The sequence below is a fragment of the Mycteria americana genome, chromosome 6 (assembly GCF_035582795.1).
Source record: "Mycteria americana isolate JAX WOST 10 ecotype Jacksonville Zoo and Gardens chromosome 6, USCA_MyAme_1.0, whole genome shotgun sequence".
Taxonomy (NCBI): Eukaryota; Metazoa; Chordata; class Aves; order Ciconiiformes; family Ciconiidae; genus Mycteria; species Mycteria americana.
The window spans coordinates 8,891,660-8,914,414 of NC_134370.1; the positions used below are offsets into that span (position 1 = coordinate 8,891,660).

Below are 22,755 nucleotides of genomic sequence, written 5' to 3' on the forward strand. Positions count from 1 at the left end.
CCTATGCAGTTTCCCTAAGAGGTAGAGGAGGAGGAGTTTTCTGCTCAGGATGGTTTCTGGATCCTACTCCACGTGGGTGGAGATGGTAAGGGTACTCAAGCAGTGAGTCTGAGAAGGTAGACAGCTGATTTGTCTACTTTGCTGCAAATGTCCTAAGCAAGTTCCTCTGGCAAACTTCACAGGAGGTGACTGGATTCTGACATCTCAAAATTATTGCTGCATAATTTGAAACACACCTGTTCATCACTCACATTTAGCCTTGTGTAACACATCTCATTAACACCTTCTGGTAAACCTCACTGTGGAAGTATTCTGGAATAGCTAGTTGTTCGGATGGGACAGAACAGAGTTGCCCAACTTGATTAATGCACAGGGTTTCTGCACCCAAATGATAAATCTCACATTAGATTTGAAAACTAGCTGTATGCCTTAGACCGCAGTGGGCAATTAAAAACCAAAAGGATTTTTGTGGGTAGCTTGTATTGAAACAGAAACAATCTTAGCTTATTGTGGCTGATGCTGGTAACTCTTAGTAGTCTGTTTTGTTAACCATTATAATCAAAATGCTGCCACATTTAGGGGGGCAATGCTATATAGTAATACAAATAATGCAGCTCAGGCCCTGCTTCAATGGCTTCAGAAAGGCAAGGTAGAGGTGGAAAATTCAGCTTCACTGGTAAAGAGAAAATAGTTACTTTGAAGGCTGCCAGAAAATTGAAGATCCTCAATAGTGCAACTTAGTTTTGATAAAGAAGATGCCTGTTTCAGGTATAGAGAAAGAGTCCCAGCTCACCCAGTGTTCAGCAGAGCTGAATAGAGCACATCAATGAGTTCTTCCCTAGGAAAAAGGCAACAATCAAATATATTGCTGTACTTTAAGCTGTCCTGCTTGACACATGGTGAACTTTGATGGTAGAGTTTCTCAAGATCTACTGTACAAGTCGGTATGCAGTCCCAGCTCCTAAGCAGTCATTTGGATGTGCTGCTAAAATGGTGTTTAAATGTGTTCTTCAGGAAGGAAGGACATGTCAGGCAATGACATTCAAACTCTGATTATTTTTATATTTAAAATTATTCCTCAGACTCCTGACATAGAAGCAATCAGATGCTTCTGAAAGTATGCAAGTGTCCTTTTCCTGAACGAGTAAGTAGGCACTATTAAGGAATTTGGCTGTCTATGCTCCTTTTTTCTTTTCTCCTCCTCCTTTTATCTTTTTTTTTCTTTTTTCTTTCTTCTTTCTTTTAATTTTTTTTCATCTTCCTTCCTTCTTTCTTTCTTTTTTTCCTTCTGGTTTTTTTTTGTTGTTGTTGCTTCTTTTTGGATGCTCCTCCTAAGATAATTAAGTGTATTTCAAAGGGGAATTGGCTATGACTTTTTTTCCTATTTATTATTTTCCCCTTTGACTCTGAAATGTAATCACACTGCATGTGTGTGTTACTAGTAAAATACATGTTAGCTGTCATTGTAACTGGAATTCACAGAGGTGTAACTCCTTGTATGGATAAAAGCTAACAACGCTAATTTGGAAATAGAGCTTTTGTAGTGGGCTGGGCAAATTTTTCGTAATCTATTGAAGGAGCCTTGTTAATAGTTTGCCACTGACTGAAGAAGTGTCCTCTTCCAGAGGCTGAGGGTTGCCACGGTGGACAACCACGGCATTCCTCGCCGAGCCTCAGCAAAGAACCAGGGTTTGCCACGTGCTCGGCTGCACGGTTCCACAGCCACAGAACACAGACCTGGTGAAGGAGGAAGACTTTAAGGAAATCTTTTTCAGCACAGTGGGACATTTTCTTAGCAGCAGCCCAAGATAATCAATATAAATCCTATTTTTGTTTCATGTTAGGTCAAAGTATGAGTTCTAGTAGCCTGCGAACATAAAGTGTGCGTTATCAAATGATTTTTAAAAGAATTACTAGTTAGTGAGTAATTACTAAATTTTAAGATGTGTTTGCCTTTATGCTCAGACTCCATTAGCATTTCAATTTGGACCAGGAGCGTGCTTTTGAAGGGAATCTCTCACTCCATTTTCTCCACTTACCGCACTTTGGTTTACATGACAGAGTGGTGTTGGGACACATCAGCTGGATTCATTTGGGTTAATACTGGACGGGGAGGCGTGCTCCAGAAGTGTGCCTACGGCACTGCAGGTGCCAGCGGGTGCCTGCTCCACGGGGTCAGGCTGGAGTCAGCCTCAAGTACCCGGCCACGGCAAGCGCACTGTGTTCCTGATGCGTGCTACGTGCTAATGCAGAGGCAGGCACGTGAAACTGCAATTTAGGAGAAAAACTTGTACCTTTCGTACAAGCGCAGGGCTACACCCCCCCAGAATTTCAGATTTGATGTCTCTGTTCTTTGGGGAAGTCTGGCTGCAGTGCTGAGCTGGTGGGAGTAACTGTCGTCAGCCAAACATCCAGGTACTGCCATGAAATTTGGATTAGGCTCTTCTTTTCAGTACTTAAACCCACTTGCTTTAAGGGGCATGATACCATGCAAAGGTGTTTTGGGTATTTTTTTCCTTTTTCTGTTTTTTTTTTTTTGTTTTGCTTGTTGTTTTTTCCCCCAAGACCCACAGAATGGAACACCGTTAGATTGTGTACTCACACATTTCCGTTTTCCCCGGATATTATTGTGACTTCTTCAGCTCCCATGCAGCCTCTGTGTACATGACCTAGATGCTTTTCCCAGAGAAACTCAACTTTTGAAATGTTCCCAGAAATTTCTGTATCAATGTAGTTCAAGTATGTGTTGCCTGGTTTGAAAGTTCCCCTGCCAAAAGAAAAGCACAGAAGTGATGTTCTGTGTTCTTTACAAATGAGGGAAAAAAAAAAGCTACAGTTTAGGCAGAAAGGGAGATGAGTTGTGGGATGCTACGAGAGTTGAAGCTTTGAATACTATCGTTATAATTTTATTACTTTTTTTTTTTTCAAGAATTACCAGTCAGGGATGTTAGGCAAAATTTTAGTTTAGAATATAATATTGGAGAATATGTTCCTTGGGGCATGCAGAGGGCTCTTGATGCAGAGCCTCACACAGATCTGAGGCTTTCAGCTTGGGCAGTAGGGATCATGTCTCAGGTCCAGAAATACCAAGTTCTGTCCTCTCTGCTGACCAGTCACTTAAGCCAAAAGTCTTTTATGAAGTCCTCAGACCTTAGATTTTTCGTACATAAAATATATCAAATACTTGTTTGGACAAACATTGTAACAGGGCTAAACTTGAGTGAAGATTAAAAAACCCCCGCAAATATATATATATATATATAAAGCACTTTTCATTTAACTTTTTTGGTAAAGATTAGGAAGGAATGTATTGTTGACATTTTGGTTGATTTCTTCCTCCAGATCAGTATTGCAATGCTTTGCCTTCCCTGAAGCTATTGTGGCGGTGCTGAGGCTGCCTCTTCTCCCCCAGCATGATTTATCCTGAATACCCAGAGGAAGTTCTGAGGACTAAATGTCCCTTTTTTCCCCCTTTGGCTGAAGTCTGTGGTGCAGATACCAGCTAGGCAAACTGGTGAAGGCCACAAAGTCTCTGTATTAACCTTACTTGAGAAAGTAGAGAAAACACCATTCCTGCTTATATAGGGAGGTTATTGTGGATCCCACTACAGGCTTTCAGCCTGTCAACTCAATGTATAGGCTTGTTGGTACCTAAGGAGGAGATCGCTACTCAGAGGGATCTACAGAAGTATGAAAATGACTTAGTTGCTTAAATTCCTGTGCCTTTCAGGATGAAAACGTTAGATTAGTTAGCCTAGCCTTTGTCAGTATTGCCATGGGGTTTATTCTAGACATTATTTTTGGAAAATGAGATCTATCTTCAAATAAGTCCAAGTCAAAAAGTTCCCTCAGCGTTTCTGCTTGCTCTCAACCTTGAAGAAAATTGAAAATTATAGTTTACATTCGTACCTTCTGTGGTATCAGTGTTCATTATAATGGAATGCACATTACAGTGTGATATTAACATAGAAATTACCTGTAGGTGTATCGCTGCAGTGGTGTATTTGCAACCAAGGGTAATCCTGGTACAGACCAGTAACAGGGCAATGTTCAAACACAGAGGAGGTTGGTTTTACATTATTTAAATGGTGCTCTTGACAAGCATCAGGTTATGAGTTTTAAATTCACGTTTACTGGAAAAAGCCAGGCTGAGTGGACAGGAATCCCAGACTCCAGCACAGTTCATAAGCAAGCTGCAACTTTCTTACTCACATATTGCCTAGAGGAGGGAATGATTATATGACTGTACATCATGCAGCTCTTTGTCTTCCCAGAGAAGATCACCAAATGATGTTTGAGTCCAGCAGTAGCCACAGAGCTCTTTGCTCTTGCCCACTTTGCTATGCTAACTGTCATCCTCAGAAAAGAAAAGAAAATACAGAGCGAGAGAGACCAGCAAGCAGATTTTGACTACAATCTGCAGCATGGGGAACTTCAACCACTTATCAGCTACTTTTATTAACCAGTGTAAACCACAGACCATGCAGAACAAGATGAGACATGTAAAAACAGCTGTGTATAAATTCAATATGATAATAATGATAGAGCCATTTTTTCAACAGTCATGTTAAACTTACTTGTCAATTGTATATTTTTTCCTGATCCCATTAGTTCCAGTCAAGGCTACATCTATATTTCCCTTCATGGTTTCTGTTGCAGATACTCTGACACGTATCTCTTTTCGCCAGCCTTTGAAAGCAAAATGATTATGGTTTGTGCTGGTTTTGGCTGGAATAGAGTTAATTTTCTTCACAGTAGCTAGTATGGGGCTATGGTTTGGATTTGTGCTGGAAACAGTGTTGATAACACAGGGATGTTTTCGTTACTGCTGAGCAGTGCTGATACAGAGTCAAGGCCTTTGCTGCTCCTCACCCCACCCCACCAGCGAGCAGGCTGGGGGGCACAAGAAGCTGGGAGGGGACACGGCTGGGACAGCTGACCCCAGCTGACCAAAGGGCTATTCCATACCATATGGCGTCATGCTCAGTATATAAAGCTGGGGAAGAGGAAGGAAGGGGGGACATTTGGAGTGATGGCGTTTGTCTTCCCAAGTCACCGTTACGCGTGATGGAGCCCTGCTTTCCCGGAGATGGCTGAACACCTGCCTGCCCATGGGAAGCGGTGAATGAATTCCTTGCTTTGCTTTGCTTGCGTGCGCGGCTTTTGCTTTCCCTATTAAACTGTCTTTATCTCAACCCACGAGTTTTCTCACTTTTACTCTTCCAATTCTCTCCCCCTTCCCACCTGGGGGGAGTGAGCGAGCGGCTGGGGGGGCTGAGTTGCCGCCTGGGGCTAAACCATGACATGGTTGTAAGGAGATTTCTTTCCTAATTGTAAAACTTTTCATATGTTTCAATGTCTTTCAGGGAGAGGAAAGGATTGCACAAATGTGCTTGTAAGCAAACAAAATGTCGCTCTTTATTAAGGCAAATGTTAGTTCTGCGTGATTCTGGTAGTATTAATTTCCTTGACAGTGGTCTGAATCACAGATGCAATCTTTGCTGACCTACTGGCTATGCCAAATATTTAATCTGCCATGGCCAATAGAGTACCTTGCTCTTCCACTTGGCTTCACTTTTAATTTTGTAATTTCTCACACTTGTAAGCAATTTGTGGGGTCTCACAGGTAGCCCGTTAGCTCTCAACTATGAAGTGAGGTCCACTGGACTGCTGTGTTGTTAAAGATATATTAAACAAAACTGGCAGCTTTCCCAGGGTGATCCTGATATACAGAGTGTTTAGGGTTTTTCTTATACCTGTGCACAGCCCAAGAGCTGTCAGGAGATCCTGTCACCTCGCATGTCTTGCTAAGGCAGAAGCGGGGCCTCAGATGCAATAGCACGTATTGATTTCAAGCAACCAGCTTTGGGAAGTTCTTGTACTGGCTTTAATTTGGGCTGTTAAAAGGAAAATCTCTTCACCCACTTCATACGCTTATATTTGGTTTCAGGCTATAAGTTTTATAAACTCAACAGTTTGTAAATGTTGAAATTAATGTATTCATTCAGATTTGAGAAATGGCTAGTTTCTCTGTGCTCAAATTAATTTTTTTACTTTTTGCTCTGATGGAGACATGATATAAGATTTTTTTGTTGTTGTTCTTAATTTTGCTTTCATGTTTTAGTGCCTAGTGAATAACGACCTCAAAGACTCTCTCTCATTTATTACCCTTGCAGTTCATCACCTGTGCTGGATTACAATTTACTTACAAATTTTCTTATTTGCCAGTTCTGTGGCTGCTTCTACATTAATAACGATTAGAACTATACCTCTTATTACTCCCTGCTGTTTTGACTTGATAAGCTTTGTAAAAATATCCTGAAATGATCCGGTTTTATAAATTTTTGTCAATAAAAACAATGTAAGTTTTTTTTATTTGAAATTTTGCACTTTCAGCATAACATTCTTCCCACCTTCAGCTTTATAGAATTTTTGAAGTCATCATCTAATTAACAAAATTTCAGCAGGGTTTCTAGCTCAGAGGTCAGCATCAGTTGATCTGTTTCTATAATTATCTCAGCCTTTCCCAGATAACGCTGGTACTGCATGTTCCTAACACACCTGAAACTCTAGATTTTGTGCTAAGTGCCACTCATTAACTCCAGCAGCTCTCTGTAGAAGTGTAAGGTACTTGTTCACACATAATTCATTGCCACTTTAGAATTCACCACCCAAAATGAGCACTTACGAGCATATGGAGGGGAGGGGCCTGTGTTCAAATAAACCTTTTGCTGTTCTTTTTCAGTTTTATGTAAAAACTTATCCGCATAATGACCCATCAGTGGGCATCCTTCCTTCGGACACGGGAAGCAGTCTCCCTGGGGGAAAATAACAATGTGTGTTACAAGATGTTATCTGTTTTAATCCCACTTCTTAAAGTTTAAGAAATTAGGGTATTTCAGCTTTTTCTCAGCTTTTTTGAAAAGGTACTTGCTTCCAAGTTCAGATCATATGTTCAGTATTTACTGGTGTGGTGAAAAAAGGGAGCTGAGGTGATCAGTCAGTTTATTTCATCTGGTTGAAAATCAGAGAGAAACAGGTTGAAAATCTGGCCTAATTCCTTACGTTCTTGCAGAGACCATCAATAAATACCTTAATGCATGTTGTGCCTTACTACCTGATCTGTAAAATACAGGTAATATATTCATCTTTCATACGGTCCATTGAAAGGTTGTCTGCTAATTTTTATAGGGTGGGTAACCATATTTGCAAGGAGGTCCGGCTGAATATGTCACTCGTATGGTAAAGATATTTAAGTTTAGGAATACTGAAGCTTGGGGTCTTGCTTTGGGTTGCGTTGTCTGCTTTTCAGCCTTTATTCCCATGCGGAACCTTAATGAAGTTAATCTACCTACATAGATCAAACATTCAGATCAAGACCTTGACGTCCATTAAAAGAAACCCCAAGAGATAAGCGTGTATATTTTCAGTGAAAGTGATTTAATTGCAGTTGGAAAAAATAGCATTGTTATATTTAGATAGTTCCATTTTGATATTTGGGAGGTTCTGTAGGAACTGGTATTTGTGGGCCTTTGGCTCCTTGGGCATTAGATGAATAAAAGGCTAAATGATAATCATCACTTGTTTATTATGAGATTGAGAAAACCATTTCCCTCACATCACTAAATAGCACAGGGTTCAGGTTTTCAAGTCCTGAATTACATCAAACTTTCAAGTTAGGTGGCAACATTGCTACAAACATTAACAACTTTTCCGCAGTATTGCAGCCATTCCTTTTGGGAGTAGATGGAAATAAATTCAGACTTTTCTTCCTTCTTGACCAGTCCTTAGTTGCATTGCCAGAATTGGTCCACTAAAAGCCCAGTTATATCAGGCATGAAACGCCAGGACATTACGCTGCCTTCTTTCTTGTGTCGCCTGAGGGTTGCGTGAGCAATGCTGTGCTGTATAAATATCTCACTGCTCTATATACTATGGATGTTTATTGTTTATACAGACGTTTAAGCATTTCTGAAATCCAGAGGCTGTCCTCTTGATGATGGGTTCCACCAGGTTTAGACCGACTTCCTTCAACCAGACTGAGTGTCCCTTACTGCTGACCTATGCAAAAGGTGAACCCAGCTGCTGCCTCTCGTAGCCCTCTTGCTCAACTCTTCATACCTCCCTTTGTAACTGTTCTTGGTGTTTATATTTACTGCCTTATTTTCTTCTGGATCTTTTTTTTTGGAGTTAGCTGCTTTTACATTTTGCCTGGTTTTTGGGTATGGTCTGGGTGAGGGTGGTCAGTGGGTCTGCATAACCTCCCTGTATCCTAGGATCCAGAGTGTAGAAGTTGCCCCAGAAATTAGTAAGAGAAGAAGGACAGGGCAATAACCCCTCAGATAAGTACGTACCTGGTACTTACCAATACAAAAGCTCGGTATGTTTCACACTGATACCCAACAAATCCATTGGGAGTGATAATACTCTCAGCATAATACTGGAGACTTCTTTTATGTCCACATCCAATAGACCTATATTCTGGGAAAAAGCGCAGGTAAAAAAGATTAAAGCTATACATTCAGTCCATGCCAAAACAACCCTTGTGGGTCTTTTTTCCTCAAAAGCATTTGTATACACAGTGAAGTCTCAGATTAAAAAAAGGGTAATAATTAAAAGATGTTTAAAGTATGAAGGATTTGGTTTCCCAGTAAAAAGTGTACTTATGGCTACATATATTTTTTCGATGGGGAAGAGCTAGGTTCTAATCTGCGTGTCCCTGTGCTCATGCTGAAGTTAACAGAGGTGGAGATGCACCAAGGCAGACCTCGTGCAGCCTCTCGTCCTGCTATGTGTACTTAACTGCTTTTACTTTAGCATGAGAACTGAGGAGGATTTAGGAGAATTTCCCTTTGATATTTCAAAGACTGTAATAATTCATAGCTACAGCATTTGCAAAGCATATAGTGGTTACTATGAAGTAGTTTTCATTTGCTTACCATTATCACAACATGGTCTTTTGTAAAACCACAGTTTCCACTCATTTCTAGAATTAAAGGTAATTGTAGTAATTATTTTAATGTCAGTGGTGATTCTGTGAAATGCTCTGAAAAGCAAGATGTTTGGCAGTGTGTCCTTGATTTTGTCACAATTATTTGAAACAAGTACCTTTTCCCATCAGAATGAAATTTATAAGCAGTCAGTGCAGGACAGAAGAAAGTACTGTTTGGGTTATATTTACAGGTCCCTTGTAACAAGTATTGTCTTCATGGGCTCTGAAGTCTCTCCTTTATCAAAGTACAATATACTGAAGCTAGGTTGTATAAAAATAGGCTCTACTCCGCTTCAGCATGTGTGTAGGCTCACCTAATCACACGGTGAAGTCTTGGAGGCACTGAAGTAATTGCAAGCTGGCCCAGTTTAGAGTGAAATCAGAATTTCACCTACTGTCAATATTTATGCATCTTAAAGACAGACCAGTTGGTATGGACCAGTTGACATGCATTGTTCTTTACATAAGGAAAGGAAAAAACCTTCTGAAAAGTGTTTTTGTCTGTTTTTCTTGAAAATAATCTGCATCATCAAGGCTTTCTGAGCATGTTTTCTTTATAGTTCCTTCTTTAAATCTAATTCAGAAGGGTCTGTGCTTTTAACTTTAAAAACGTCAGCTCTTATGGTTGGCTTACTTTGTGCTAGTGCCAAACTCACTTAACATCTGTACAATGGGAACATAATGCTCCTCCCCCTACTGCATCAAAAACTGTAGAAAGAAGTTACTAAGTAGCATTTCTAAAGCACTTCATACATAAAAGCACTACATAAATGTAAATATTATCAATCAGAAGAGATATGCATAAAGCAAGGTTTAACCAAGAGGCAGGAGTTAAGGCTGTCTCTATTTTTAGGAGCTGCATGAACAACCAACTCCATCTGCTTGTGTTCAACAGAGCTGAGCTTCTTCACCACAAAACATTGCAAACAGCCTTGTGAAATGTCTTGGGAAAATATTTAATTTTTTTGCTGAAAATGCAGCCGTTCTTATGCAGTCCGATTGGAAAGTGTTTTGGTTCCAAGTGACTTTGTGCACAGCCAGCTTTCAGTCCTCTTTGTTACTAAGTTCTCCAACCAGTTCTACGACAGAGCATTTTTGAAAGCCAATTACTTAACTAGCTGTAGGGATTTCAAAACATTTAGCTGTGAATAACAGATGTTCTCATTTCTGTAGGTTAGGATCAGAAGACAGGATTTTGGGGATCTATTGTACTGGATCCCAGGGTAATTCTGATTAATTGCGCAGCTTTCTTTGAAGAACAGAAACTATCAATGGAGCAGTCATTTTACCATCTTCTATATTTTTAACCTTATGCTTTTCCCTTTGAAGACACTAAAGCTGTTAATGGCATGGATGAATATGTCTAACCCCAATAATATTGGGACTGATGTCTTTCTAGGGAGAAGGGAAGTTCAGATTTTACAATACTCGTTTTTGGATTATCCTTGAATGAAATTTTACCAATCCTTCATGTGTGGAATTCCCACTGAGGTCAGTCTGTCAGCACAGTGGCAGGCTCTTATAAAGGTTGTGATGAACAAGTCTGCACGCTTTAACTGAAGTTTCCGTCTGGAATTCGCCTTGGTTAGTATAAAAGAAAATTGGAGGGTATTTCACAGGCAGCTTTAAATCTTCCATTTTTGAGCATTCTCTCCTTACTCCAAATCTGAGCTATATAAATAATATATACATTCAAAAGGCTTTACCTTAGCCTAGCCTTTATTTCTGACTGTAGCTTATAATGAGGAATTACTTCTTTAAAATATATTTACCTCTCATAAGGTCATTGATATTCCGAGTTGCAGGAGGTACATGAAGCTGCTTGCATCCTGGCATCTTCTTCCCACCATTTGGGTAAAAATCCAGGTGGCCACAAGTCTGGAGAATCCCTGGAGCTGAAATGCACAATGAATTGAGGCTGATCACTCTCAGGTACGCTGTGGCCAACTTCTGTGTTGGTGTCAGCCTTTGCGTGAAAACTTACCAAAGTCAAAGAAAAGATGACCAGCGTGAGTATGAATTATATCAACAAATTTCGCATCTGAAGGATCCAGCCTAACCATCGTGGGAGTATACTGGAAAAGGGGCCCAGCTGGATCCAAACCTAAATAAATGGAGATACATCTGATTGAGTAAATAATACTATATGTATGTCATCATATACAGTGTGTGTACACTGTACGTCATTACATTTCTGCCTTTGCTCCACATATAAAAATCCATTTTGTAGTCCACAGCCAGCAAACCAAGCAGGGTTTTAATAGAAAGGTGGCTGGAGGCATTGCAGCGCAGTAAAATGCTGATGGGTGCTTGGCTTACTTTTGGGGAACAATGTTGTAAGAAGAGGTTTGGGGTTTTTTTGCATGTTAGTGAAAAATATGAAATCTTGTTATGTTACTCTGAGCATGTAGATTTGTTTGAGAATTTTTATTTGGTCAAAAATCTATTTTTATTTCCAAAAGAGCTTGGTTGAAAATGTTACCCCTTCACTTCAGCGTCAGTGAGCTCTCTTCGGGGCTAAAGCAACACAGTTCTGATCCCAGTTTCCCTGAACAGCTTATGTGACTGCTTACTGTGTACGCAGCTTAGTCAAAGCAGTGTCTATGCAGAGAAAAGAACTGACTGGAGGAGAAAGGAAAGCAGAAAATAGTGAGCCTCTAAAAAAAGTGATGTGTGAGTGTGTCAGGATGCTGCGTCTCTCTGCGTAGCTACGCGACTAACAGCTTGCTTCCTTTTCAGGGTGTCCACGGCTATTTACTGTCTCATCCTGACATACTAGATCTAGGGGTTTTAATTTTTCATTTCCCATTTTCAATATTTTGAACTGCTGAAAAGTCATGTTAGAGTGGGCTTTTAAAACCACATATGACATTGAGTTGCTAGCGTTTTACAAGTCCGTTATTCCACATGTAACACAGTATCTTGTTCCTGTTGTTTTATATCATTAAAAATCATAATGAAGTGCTCCCTGGCACTTGTTGTGACCTGTGAAAAGTGACCGCTATTTAGCCACAGTCAGGACAGTTAAGCCTTTCTGATCTGTTGCAGTCGAGCCTTTCTCAGGGTGTGAACACTGACACGTGAAATGCGCGGTGTGTGATAGGACGCGGCTTCGTTTGTGTGCTGTCATGCTAGCTGTAATTACGACAGACCAGCACATTGTGGTCTGTATTGTGTGTTTATAAGGCAGCACTGATTCTTCAGTTCTCTTAAGTTGCATGAAAATGTAAAGCTTCATCAGCTGAAATAGGTTCAGTACCTGTTATTCTTCCAACGCCAGGTTTCCTTCTCCCTGCCTCTCCAGCAGCATGTGCTCCAAGACTATGGCCGATGAAATGAATGCTGGCAGGAGAGTAGCCATAGTCCTTCTGTGAAGATGTATGGAAAGGAAAAAACAAGCATGTTAAGCGGGGGATACAAGCCTGTGGCACTGCATCATGGCCCCATGCTGTGCCAGGACATGGCCAGACCAGCGGGCAATGGAGGGGAGCGTCTTCGGTGGGAAGTTACTGTTGCGGGTGGCGGGATCTGTACCTAAAGGGAAGCAGTTCCCAACTCATCCCATCCCCTCTGATATCATGCCTCTGGAAGCGAGTAATCTCCGTCAGGAACTGGCCGTTATGATAGAAAAGAAGGAAAAGGGAATTTCTGCACATAGCTCCCCTACATTTGCACTGATTGCTTATCCAAAAGGCGAATGACCCCACTGCCTCACCCCTGAACCCGTCTGTCCAGTGAGGAAAGCAGTCTGTGGCGGCGGAGTTTTCAGTGCCTTTGTCTGTGGCATACCCTCTGTGTGAATCAAGCAGCCGTCCTGCTATGGAGATGCTCCACCACGCAGGTCCTGCAGGACGGGGAGGACCATGCCAGGAACGCTGCTGGTGTGCCAGGCTCAGCTGAGCTTCTGCCCGGGAAGCCTGATACTGGTGGCTGCAGGAGAGTCGCTGCTCTGTGCTGTGATTCAGTTCTTGCAGGAGGCAGCGTGTGTGACCCACAGAGGGATCTGTTTTAACCATATTGGTCCCCTGTTACCACTCTTCACCCTGCCAGTTTTGCTAGACAGTCTCCAATCTGATGTCTTATCCACTAAAAAGCCCATCATGAGCAAAACTTTCAGAAACTATGGCCTGTAAGCCTCTAGGGACATGCTTATCTGTGGTCTGACACTAAAGTAGGTATTTCCATTTGTGCAGGATTAGAGACTTTTCATGACATTTTCAACTGTGTTATTGAGTACCTCTGTACTTCCCAACTCTGTTGCACCAAACCTAAAGGTGCCACCCTGAACGTAGCTTTTACCATAGAGACTATGCACTGATTTGCACGTTCCACAGATACTTTTACCTCAAGAAGGTTCACCAGATATACCAGCTCAGCCCCCACAATGCGGACATTGTTGACTGCTTCAGTGTACAAACCACTAGAGCCACCTGTCCAGTCGGTCAAAATGCAGTTCACGTCTTCAGCGTGAAACATGAGCTGGTGGAAAACATGAAAACAGGAGAATAGAAGCAAACAGGCATGAATTACAATTGTAGCAGGGTATATGCAAACAAGATTTTGTTTTGCCATAGCTAGGAACTCAGTTTATTTATGTGACTGGTAAAGACACATCTTTAGTATATTAATTCCTACTAATACTGAAGAATCAACACAAGGAGGCAGAGTGGAGGCAGTGATTTGAACACTGTAAAAGACATGCAGAAGCTTGCTTCAGTTCTGTTTTCCATTCCAGATGCCTTGGTTGGCTTAGGGTATCAACTTCTCTTAATGACAATACCCCAGTTAGAAAGAGAGGATAGTATGACTTCTTTTTTAATGTCCAGGCTTTATTCTTCAAAATTTATATGCTCGGATCATCCCAAAGGATTCACAAATCTGTGTTCATGTGCTTGAATTGTTCAGCCCCAAAGTTCATATATTTTAACCAAAATATTCTATTTATACACTTCTGGCAATGGAACATTCTAATTTTTCATTCTGAAACAATTTCATTTTTGAAATGTGCCTAAATAAAATGAAACCAATCTGCTGAACAAAGCATTTTGTTTTTACTAAATCAAACGCCTCACTCAAACTGAAATGTTTATTTTGACCTTTTGCTGAGGTGAGAAAAGTGACTTTTTTTCCCCCTTTATTATTGGCAAGGAATTGAAAAATCAATTAATTATAGCTTTCCCTGTGGAGGTGAATGCAGCAAAAGGGCATTTAGCAGAAGGTTGAAGTGCACTATACTCATAGCTAGGAACAAGAGGGCGGCCATGTGGAACTGAGCTTCATTCTGAGTTTTTTTCCCCTCATGTATTCTCTGAATTAACAAGAGAACAGAGGTGTTAATTTTATGTGGGAATTTTAAGCCAGTTAATGGGGTGATGTGGACATTCGCACTTTCAAATACCAGTAAAATGACTGTCAGACAACAGTCATACCATACCCTGCATATATTTGTTATCCAGGGGAGGTCCGCTCCAGCAAGATAGCCATGTATAATGAAGCGAGTTTTCCTGTGTGTTCGGAAATTTGAAGCTTTGATAGTTGAAGGATTTGTAGCAGAAATTTTCTGGGTCCAAAAAAAAAAAAAAACAACCAACAAACAACACAACAAGGATGTGACCACTCCATCCCAGTGTACATTTTGATACAGGTCAGGGTACCCCAATGGTTAATGGGGTTATGGTAAATGGTTAATGGTAAATGGTTAAGGCATAGTTCTGGACTCTGAAGAGATGGGTCTTGCTCCTCACTCATAAACTGCCTTGCTGGGAGATATCAATTAATCACTTCAACGAATGATTCACTACTAGTTAGTTGAACTATGTTCCTGGCATCCTTTGCACAGGGCTTTGAGATATACTGGTGCACCATGCCATGTAGGTACAAGATTTTATCCAACTTGGCAATGGAAATACAAAGATAGCATCTTCTGCAAGGTATTATGCAGTGGACTTTGAATTTATACCTGTTTTTCTTTCTTTTTTCTTTGAAGATAAGACCTTCATCGCTAAGCTTATTTATATTTTATAAGAAAGCCCACCAGGCTTACAACATCAGAGGCTGTAGGTATTTTGGGGTTTATTGAGAAGGAAGGTATTTTCTTTTGAAGAAATTCTGAATACTGGGTTGTTTTAAAACTCAGCTCTTACTTATTTTTTGTTATGGTTTTGTAAGCTTAAAAGGGGATGTCATGCACTAATTAGCACACGTCTCACCTTTGGGGAAAGAATGCTTAAAGTTAAAACCTCATAGGCCCTTTCAGCTAGAGATGTTGGACTTGGTCTGAGGTTACTCAAACAGGAGAAATCATTAAATACCTCCACTGTTTGTGACTGCCATTTATATAAAAAAACCAACTATGAAGCCTTTTTCATGTAATGTAAGGCAACAACAGCAACAAATTGCCCCCCCCCCCCCCCCCCCCCGCCTTATATTAGTGTGCTTCATTTTTCTTGCTATTTGTCCAAGTAAAATTCACACTCTCTTATGGTCATTTCTGTTTCACCAGACTAGTCTATAGCTCCACAAAACTGCTTCATGCTATGGGTGAGCCCAGCCCAGCACCTCCAAGACCTCGAGCATCCTGCTGTGAGCTTTGCCCAGTACTTGCTGATCTTCAGAGGAAAGGGCTGACAAACTGCTGGCGTCTTTCAGTGCGTTCCCATTCGATCCACCCTAAACAGTCCTGCAGGCTCCTTTCAGCTACTTCCATTTGTCGCTCTGTCACAGTCCAGAGCTTCCTCTCGCTGCCACTAGTTTGCAGATGTTGTAGATAACCTCACCTTTTTACTTTTTTTCTTCCATACACTCCAGTCTGCTGTCTCTGTGTTTCTCTACCTGATGTGTTTTCATGAGGGATAACCTGGTTCAACTCTGTAAGACAAACGTCCAAGCTCTCTCTAAAGTATATCTTACCAAGTCTTTTTCTTTAGCTTTTTAGTCTTCATTTTCCCTCAGGCCCATTCTTCCAAAAAATGTTTAATATTTGTTTATTTTCTTTATCCATTGCCATTTCATCCTCTTTTTGGTTGTTTCCTTCTTTTTCCACATATGATTTCATTCTTTCCTTCATTTTTTTCTTTAGTCTCCTGTTTTCCTTTCTAATTTCTTTCCTTTAATTTTTCATCCTATTTTCCTTCCCCTCTCTGGTGAACACGGATACTTTCTCTTCTGATTTTCACTCTTAACTCTTGACCTGCTCTTAGGGCTCAGTGTTGGCCACCACATGAGCAGAGCCTCTGAGACCAATCCTGTGTAGCTCAGAGGATCTAGTGATTATGTGTATGAACCACATCCCTGAGTCATGTGTATGGGCCTGAAATATGGTTTTAAGCTGGAGACACACAGGAGCCAAAATTGAGCTTTCCTTTTGGACTGCCTTCCCTACCTCTGGCTTTATAATGCTAAACCTGAAACTGAATTTGGGCTATGAACTCACTGTAGAGAAGTATATAAAATACATCCAAAATATCTCAGATGACTTGTGTTAGAAGGCTGCGATTAATATGTTGTAAATATACCTGGCCTGTCAGAGAGCTGAAATGAGAAAAAAAGAAATGAGATGAAAGGAAATTGGGATGGACTGTTCATGGACTGTGTAATATAGAATCGGGGCCTCTCCTGGGAGACTTTTGAGCAAAAATATGGGGGAAAAGAAACTCTCTGTATAATCTGTTGAATGTGTAGTATACTATCAGTTATTAAAGTAGTTTCTTACTTGATATTTCATGATGTTGTCTCTAGTGTAAAGGAGGAAATTGGTGTTCACAGCTTCTGGAGAGCTGGGCAAGCCTGCCAGTTGTCTCCCTGGGATCCCAGACCAAGGGGGTCTATCTGTAAAGCATCCAAGCCTTTTGTAGCAAACTTCCCTTCCTGGGGTACGCAAAGAGAAATGTAAGTTTTCTGGGAACGTAGCAGGTGAGGCTGCCACCAATTTACAAGAAGCTGGCAGGATAGCGTTTATACCAGGGAAGCGGAAAATGGCTGATTCAGATTAGGGTGGCACCTGTGTTTATTTTTCACTAAGGGCTCAGCTGTGCTCCTGTGCCTTGTGCATGTAGCAGGGACTTGAACTTCAAGACCGATTCCTGTTGCAAACATAGTGTAGAGCTCAGTTTGGTGAACTCATGACTTGTTTTGTCAAACACATTGTTAACACAGCCATCAGAAAGAGACAATAAAATCTTGAGCCTTTATGGATCCAGAGAACAAACCAGCTTTTGCTGCCAGCATAGAGCAGTCCTTCAAATTAGTGCTAATGCTCCAGAGATTATCTAAATTGTTATTTCTTGTGCAACAATTCATGAAGGAGTAAAACGAAACCAAAACATTAAAATAGATACCTCTGGTTGCTCCATAACGTACATTAAACACCTCCTTTATTTTTTTATCACCATAAGATTTCAGTGGAAGCAATGAAGTGGAATTTGAGTGGAAGCCCAGAGCAAAGCACAGCCTCGGGAAGTGTGGTCTGTGCCTGAAGGACTAGAGCTTCCCCATTTCTATTGTGGCTTTAATACAGTAATGATGCAAATACGAAATACGGGTGTTGCCATTAAATGTCATCCTTCCCACTATTATAGCACAACAGTTGTGAAATCCCAAATCATTTTTATTGCTATTAAAAAGGTACTGAAAACAATGAGGAACTACTGTTACCTAGGATAGGTGACAGATTCATACTGCATCAGACCGTGAGTTACCCTATTCATTACTCTGTACGAAACACAGAGGTAGAGTGATTATATACTGGAAATACATCTAGAGAAAGAGAAGATTTAATTGTGGAGCTGCAGCTAGAGACTCCACAAGTGATCCAGTCATTTTCACAGGGGTCTTTTCTCTGATGCCAGCAAACTTTTGGACTGTGTCTTTTTGTTTCTCTGTGCTTTCTGTGTGTCTGTCCCTGTTGAACTATTCTTTCCTATTGGTAAAGAGGTGTTTTGGACCGGGACTATTTTCTTTTTCTCTGCATAGCGCTGTGAAGAGTGTCTAGGCTGGCATTACAAGTGTTGTAGCTACCATAAATGCTGGTGTGGGTTGAGGGTGGGTAGGGGAAACTGTTCTAAAAGAATTTTAGTATCAATTCATATATAAAAATAACTTTCTAATTCTCATTCTGTTTTCTAGCTGCACAAACCTTTAGAGAACTAAAAAGTAATAGGTTAAATGTGGGAAAGACATGACGTAACTCAATGCTCCTAATGAAGAAGTCTGTTAAATCCATTCCAAAGCACATCCTTTTTCTAAAATGTAGTTATTCTGGTGTAAGCTGCACACAACAACTTTTACTGTTTATAGATTTTATCAACTATATGTCTTACCTCTGGCTGCATCAAGAAGGAAAAGAATAGTGATCCATACTGCAAACATCTAAAGCAAATAAGGACACAGTTCAAACCTAATTAAAAATAGAATCTGGAATTCACCTAAGGGTTTCCTTGACCCATTAAAAGAAAAGTCATAGTGACCATAGGAGTACTTCAGGCATTTAATGAGTTAGATCCAAAAGAATCAACACTTCCTTAAAGACAGCAAGGTTTCAAGAAAATACCTTTGGGATTCTTTCTGTTTGCCATGGAGATTTTGCATACGCAGGATATCCTCTAAGCATCTCTTAAAGGTTGTCTACCTGACCTTGACAAACAGAAGCTTTTTTTTTCTCTAGAGCTGCAATTTATGGGCAAGCAAATGAAATTCTTAAAGGATTTACAACAACATTTTTTTACAAAGTAAAGTTTCTTCTAGCATTTAGTAGAAAAGTTACTCATAGAACTGCTATTCAGTGACTGTATTTAAAAGAATCCAGGAACAAACTTAATTTGTGTTTCTAAATTGTATAGATAGTCTTGAAAACTCATTTTGATCATTGCTATCATCCGTGTACGCTTATCAGCCCTGATCTGCTTGATCACTTAATCACCAGCTGATAGGTAAGCATCGGAGTAAATGGAACCAGTCATTTACATCAAGGTGAAGTAGGGAAAGCCTTTTAAGTGTAGTCTTACTACTACTAGTAACTTGTCTTCAAAGGAAAGAAGATCATTCTTAGAAAACTCTAATATCAGGCCCTGATCCTCCGATGTGTCCTGCACAGGCAGTGTCCTGCATCCCCTTCCTGCCCTTCCCGCCCCGAGTCTCCCCAGTCCCCTGAAGTCAGTAATATGCTGTTAGGAGCAAAGAGTTCATCCCTGTGAAACCTGCTGCAGGTTCAAGCATGTCCTGCTTCCATCTCCTCTCCTCCAGCCACTCACCAAATACCCCCTATCTTATCACGATGCACCTAATTTAAGTTCCTTAGATGTTCTTGTCTCCAATGTATCCCATTTTACCTTGGCAAGTCTCAGAGCAAGTTCTTTGGTCCACCTCTCAGTTGACTGTGGCAAGCCTCGCAGAAGCCCTTTGAGGAGCCTGGAGCGAAGCAGGACAGCGCTGCGCCTGCCCAATGCGGGCACGCGGCGGAGGGACGCTCACCCCGCCGCTGCTGCACCAGCCTTGGGTTCCCAGCCGCATCTGTGACTTTGTTGGCTAGTGCCAAAAGGGTTTTCCTTGTGTCAGGCGTGCTTCATCTGAGATAACGCGAACCAGGTCAGACCAGTTGCTGCATGACTCCACCTATTTAATGCAAAGTTTCAAATAGGGTGTTATTGTCATCCATCGGTAATCGTTTTTAAAGCTAAAAAGTACTGGTAAGTGTGATGGAATCACTGAAGAAACACACAGCCTTTCAGGATCAGGAACAAGGCTCTTGCCATTGGCTGGGCTGATCGTCTCAGTGTGATGCTGAGTTGGGATTCAAGTGACTGGGCATCACACTGGAAGGCCATAGCAGAGCCCCAGTCTTTTGGGTCCTACTCCGGAGTGTTAATAGCAAACCCATCCTTCCTGGCGCTGATCCCTGCCTTAAATAATTTACAGTCTTAAGCAAAATTTATTTTCTAATTTATATTTGATAGTTAAGTCTACTATTACAACATAAAGACACAAACAAGGTGTTTTGGGATGAGCTCACATGTATGTTCCAAAAGGTTTGAGCTGTTACCTGAGAAAAGGCAGAAAGAAGAGAGAAGGATGAAAAAGGATAAAAAAATTAAATTGCTCAGTCTGTCATCTGTTATTTGTTCATCTTGTTCTCTTGTCTATAATTTTGCTAGTGGATGAATTACCTGACTTTTCTTTGAAAAGATGACAGAATTGCTTTTAAACAGAGGAGAATAGTTCCTTGGGCAGATTGTCACCACATCCAATCACCATGAATCTTCATAATTAAATTGTATTAATTGTAATAATTTTAGGTTTTAGTGTTTTGATAACGATGTCTTTTCACATAGTACTATATTGTTGTCATACTATTATGTTAACATTTCTGATCAGGCTTTCCTAGAAATCTTTGTTCCTGTATGTGGGTGTTTTCCAACCTAAATGATTCTATGATTCTATAATTCTGTGTAGACACAAATGAGAAACTCACATCTCAGCACTTTAACGTTAAACCCTCTTAAGAATGTTGGGTCACTATCGGCACCTCCTAAGCCAAGCGTGTACAGAAAGGGGAGACTCCCTTTTGGTATAATCCTTTCCACTGACTGATGACTTATCTCATACCTAGCACATACAATTATGAACTGGGTTAAAGTGATTCTTAAGAGTGCTAGGTACAAAAACATTTCCAGGCTTTTTTTTTGCTTAGCTAGCCTTGAAAGGTTAATTACTTCAGATACAGATTGGAGAAACAAATAGATCTTCCATCTCTGTGCTCTGTAACCCTAGCAGAAAATTAAGACGGAAGGTTAGTATGTAGCTCAGGGAGTTTGTTTTTTTAATTTCTTCAGGACTAAGTTAGTCCAGTAAAGAGTTGAATTATTTGCGTTAAAATTCATGTGAGTTATCTCCTGCTCACATAATTAAAGACGGTTGTTAGGGTGCAGATTGGTCAGTTAACTGGTCACCAACAGAATTCAGCAAACAAAAATCTTGACCAGGTGTTTGGAAGAAATGGTTAAAAGAAACACTCAAAATTTGCTTCCAAGTTACCCTAGGTCATCCTGGCCAAAACTGTGATAGTGATAGTGATAGTGCCTCCAAAACTGTGATTCAGTGATAGTTACAGGTGCTCAGAGCTGTGACACTACAGTATATGGTATACGTGGATCTGGTGATCAGGTGCTCAGATCTGTGATATAGTATCACATTCAAAAGGAGTGGATGCTTGTTTTTTATACGTCTAAGCATTTATAGACAAACTCAGAAAGGCTGATTCACTAGAATTTAAGGGCCTCACAGAAAATTAGTATCTAATCTACATTACTTACTTCTGATTTAATTCTATTGTCTATAATATTGGACCAAAACCTCACTTCATTCGATCCTCACAATTTCTTCCCACTTCAGAAGGAGAGTTTACTGCAGAAGCAAGTCAATCAAACTTTCGAATTAACCTAGTTGGCTCAGTAAATTATTCTTGTTAATTTGAATTCATAGATTTTACCTATAGAGAGTATTTTGGTGCGTATGCTCTCTAGGGAGCTCAAGAAATCAGAATTACCCATTAAATTAAGAAGCCTTTCTGGAACCTGGTTATAGTCCCAAACCATACCTCAACCCTTTGCTGCAACATGGACTTCAACAGCAGTCTGGTGGTGAAGATTTCCGATCACTTACAAGATTCAATGACTTTGCCAAGTTAAAATTAGAATGACAAGATATTTAAGGGCTTTTGATTTTACCTGTGATGAGAACATCATTGTCACACATCCCAGATGCAAACGTGTACTATGCAATTCTTATAAATCATCATTCCAGCTACTGTTGAGCATCAGTTGGAGCTTAATGTCTCTAGGCTTTTCTCAGAACACATGAAGTGATTATTTAGTGATGTTCACACTGCCTTGCAGCAGGCAGTGAGACACCACAGCTCTCCTCCGGTGTTTAAGACAAGGTTACTGGGAGAGCAAGGCATCTTCACATTTGTAACAAATTAGTCAGAGGATTTACTCCAGCAGACAACCATGAAATGAGTTTTCTATGCCAGTTTACTAATACCAGGAAAGCTTGTAGCTCAGCAGCTTTGTTAGATGTCAGCACTTCTGTGTCAGCTTCTAGAAAACTTCACACTTTAATGGGGTTAACTACTTCAATATTATTTGGGACCCATGCAGGAAGTAGCAAGCCACAAAGTGCTGACTCTCCATCCCTTAGAAGTTCTTGAGAACTGCTCTTCCACGAGCTTGTCCGAGCTGTCCCTGAACTCATGCACACGTCTAGCACACCCAGCATCCCGTATCAAACAGCTGCACGTTGTAATTATGCAACTGTGAGGAAAATCATCTCCTTTCATTTGTCTCGAGGCGTGCAACTGCCAGCTTCACTTCATGCGCCCTGTTACTAGTGTAGAAGAAAATGAACAAGTCATTTTGTATTTGCCTTCTCCATGATCCTCTTCATTTTATAGACAACATTCACACCCCTGTCTCTTATCCAGGCTGACTTCTGTTTTTCCCTTATATGCCAGAGGAGGTGGGAAAATGACTGCCTATTCCATTGGGCTGGAGTAGATGAACATTAGTCTTTTGCCCTCCATTACCAAAAGCAGTAAGGAAAATGCCTTCTATCCTGAAGTTTTGTCAATGAATGTTGTCTTCCTGAGAGATGAATTGGCCAAAGGTGGAAGAAGGTTCTTTCTGCAGCTCAAATATAGCTTTGTGCAGTCTCTCCTAAAAGCTCCTTTCTATAACAACATCTGTAAGAGAAGAACTTAAGTGATGAGGTAC

At 40.7% G+C, this 22,755-nt stretch overlaps 1 protein-coding gene across 1 annotated transcript; it reads right to left on the bottom strand.

The window, feature by feature from the left end:
- Nucleotides 1–789: 789 nt before the first annotated feature.
- Nucleotides 790–18,599, bottom strand: LOC142411916 (pancreatic lipase-related protein 2-like). Its single transcript, XM_075506579.1, is given in 15 exon segments — nucleotides 790–1,034; nucleotides 1,493–1,559; nucleotides 1,561–1,737; nucleotides 2,605–2,767; nucleotides 4,578–4,689; nucleotides 6,689–6,818; nucleotides 8,366–8,481; nucleotides 10,765–10,887; nucleotides 10,977–11,096; nucleotides 12,252–12,360; nucleotides 13,337–13,471; nucleotides 14,427–14,552; nucleotides 16,704–16,858; nucleotides 18,310–18,358; nucleotides 18,540–18,599. Coding segments are annotated over 15 exon segments (1,887 nt in total).
- Between the last annotated feature and the right edge of the window lie 4,156 nt (nucleotides 18,600–22,755).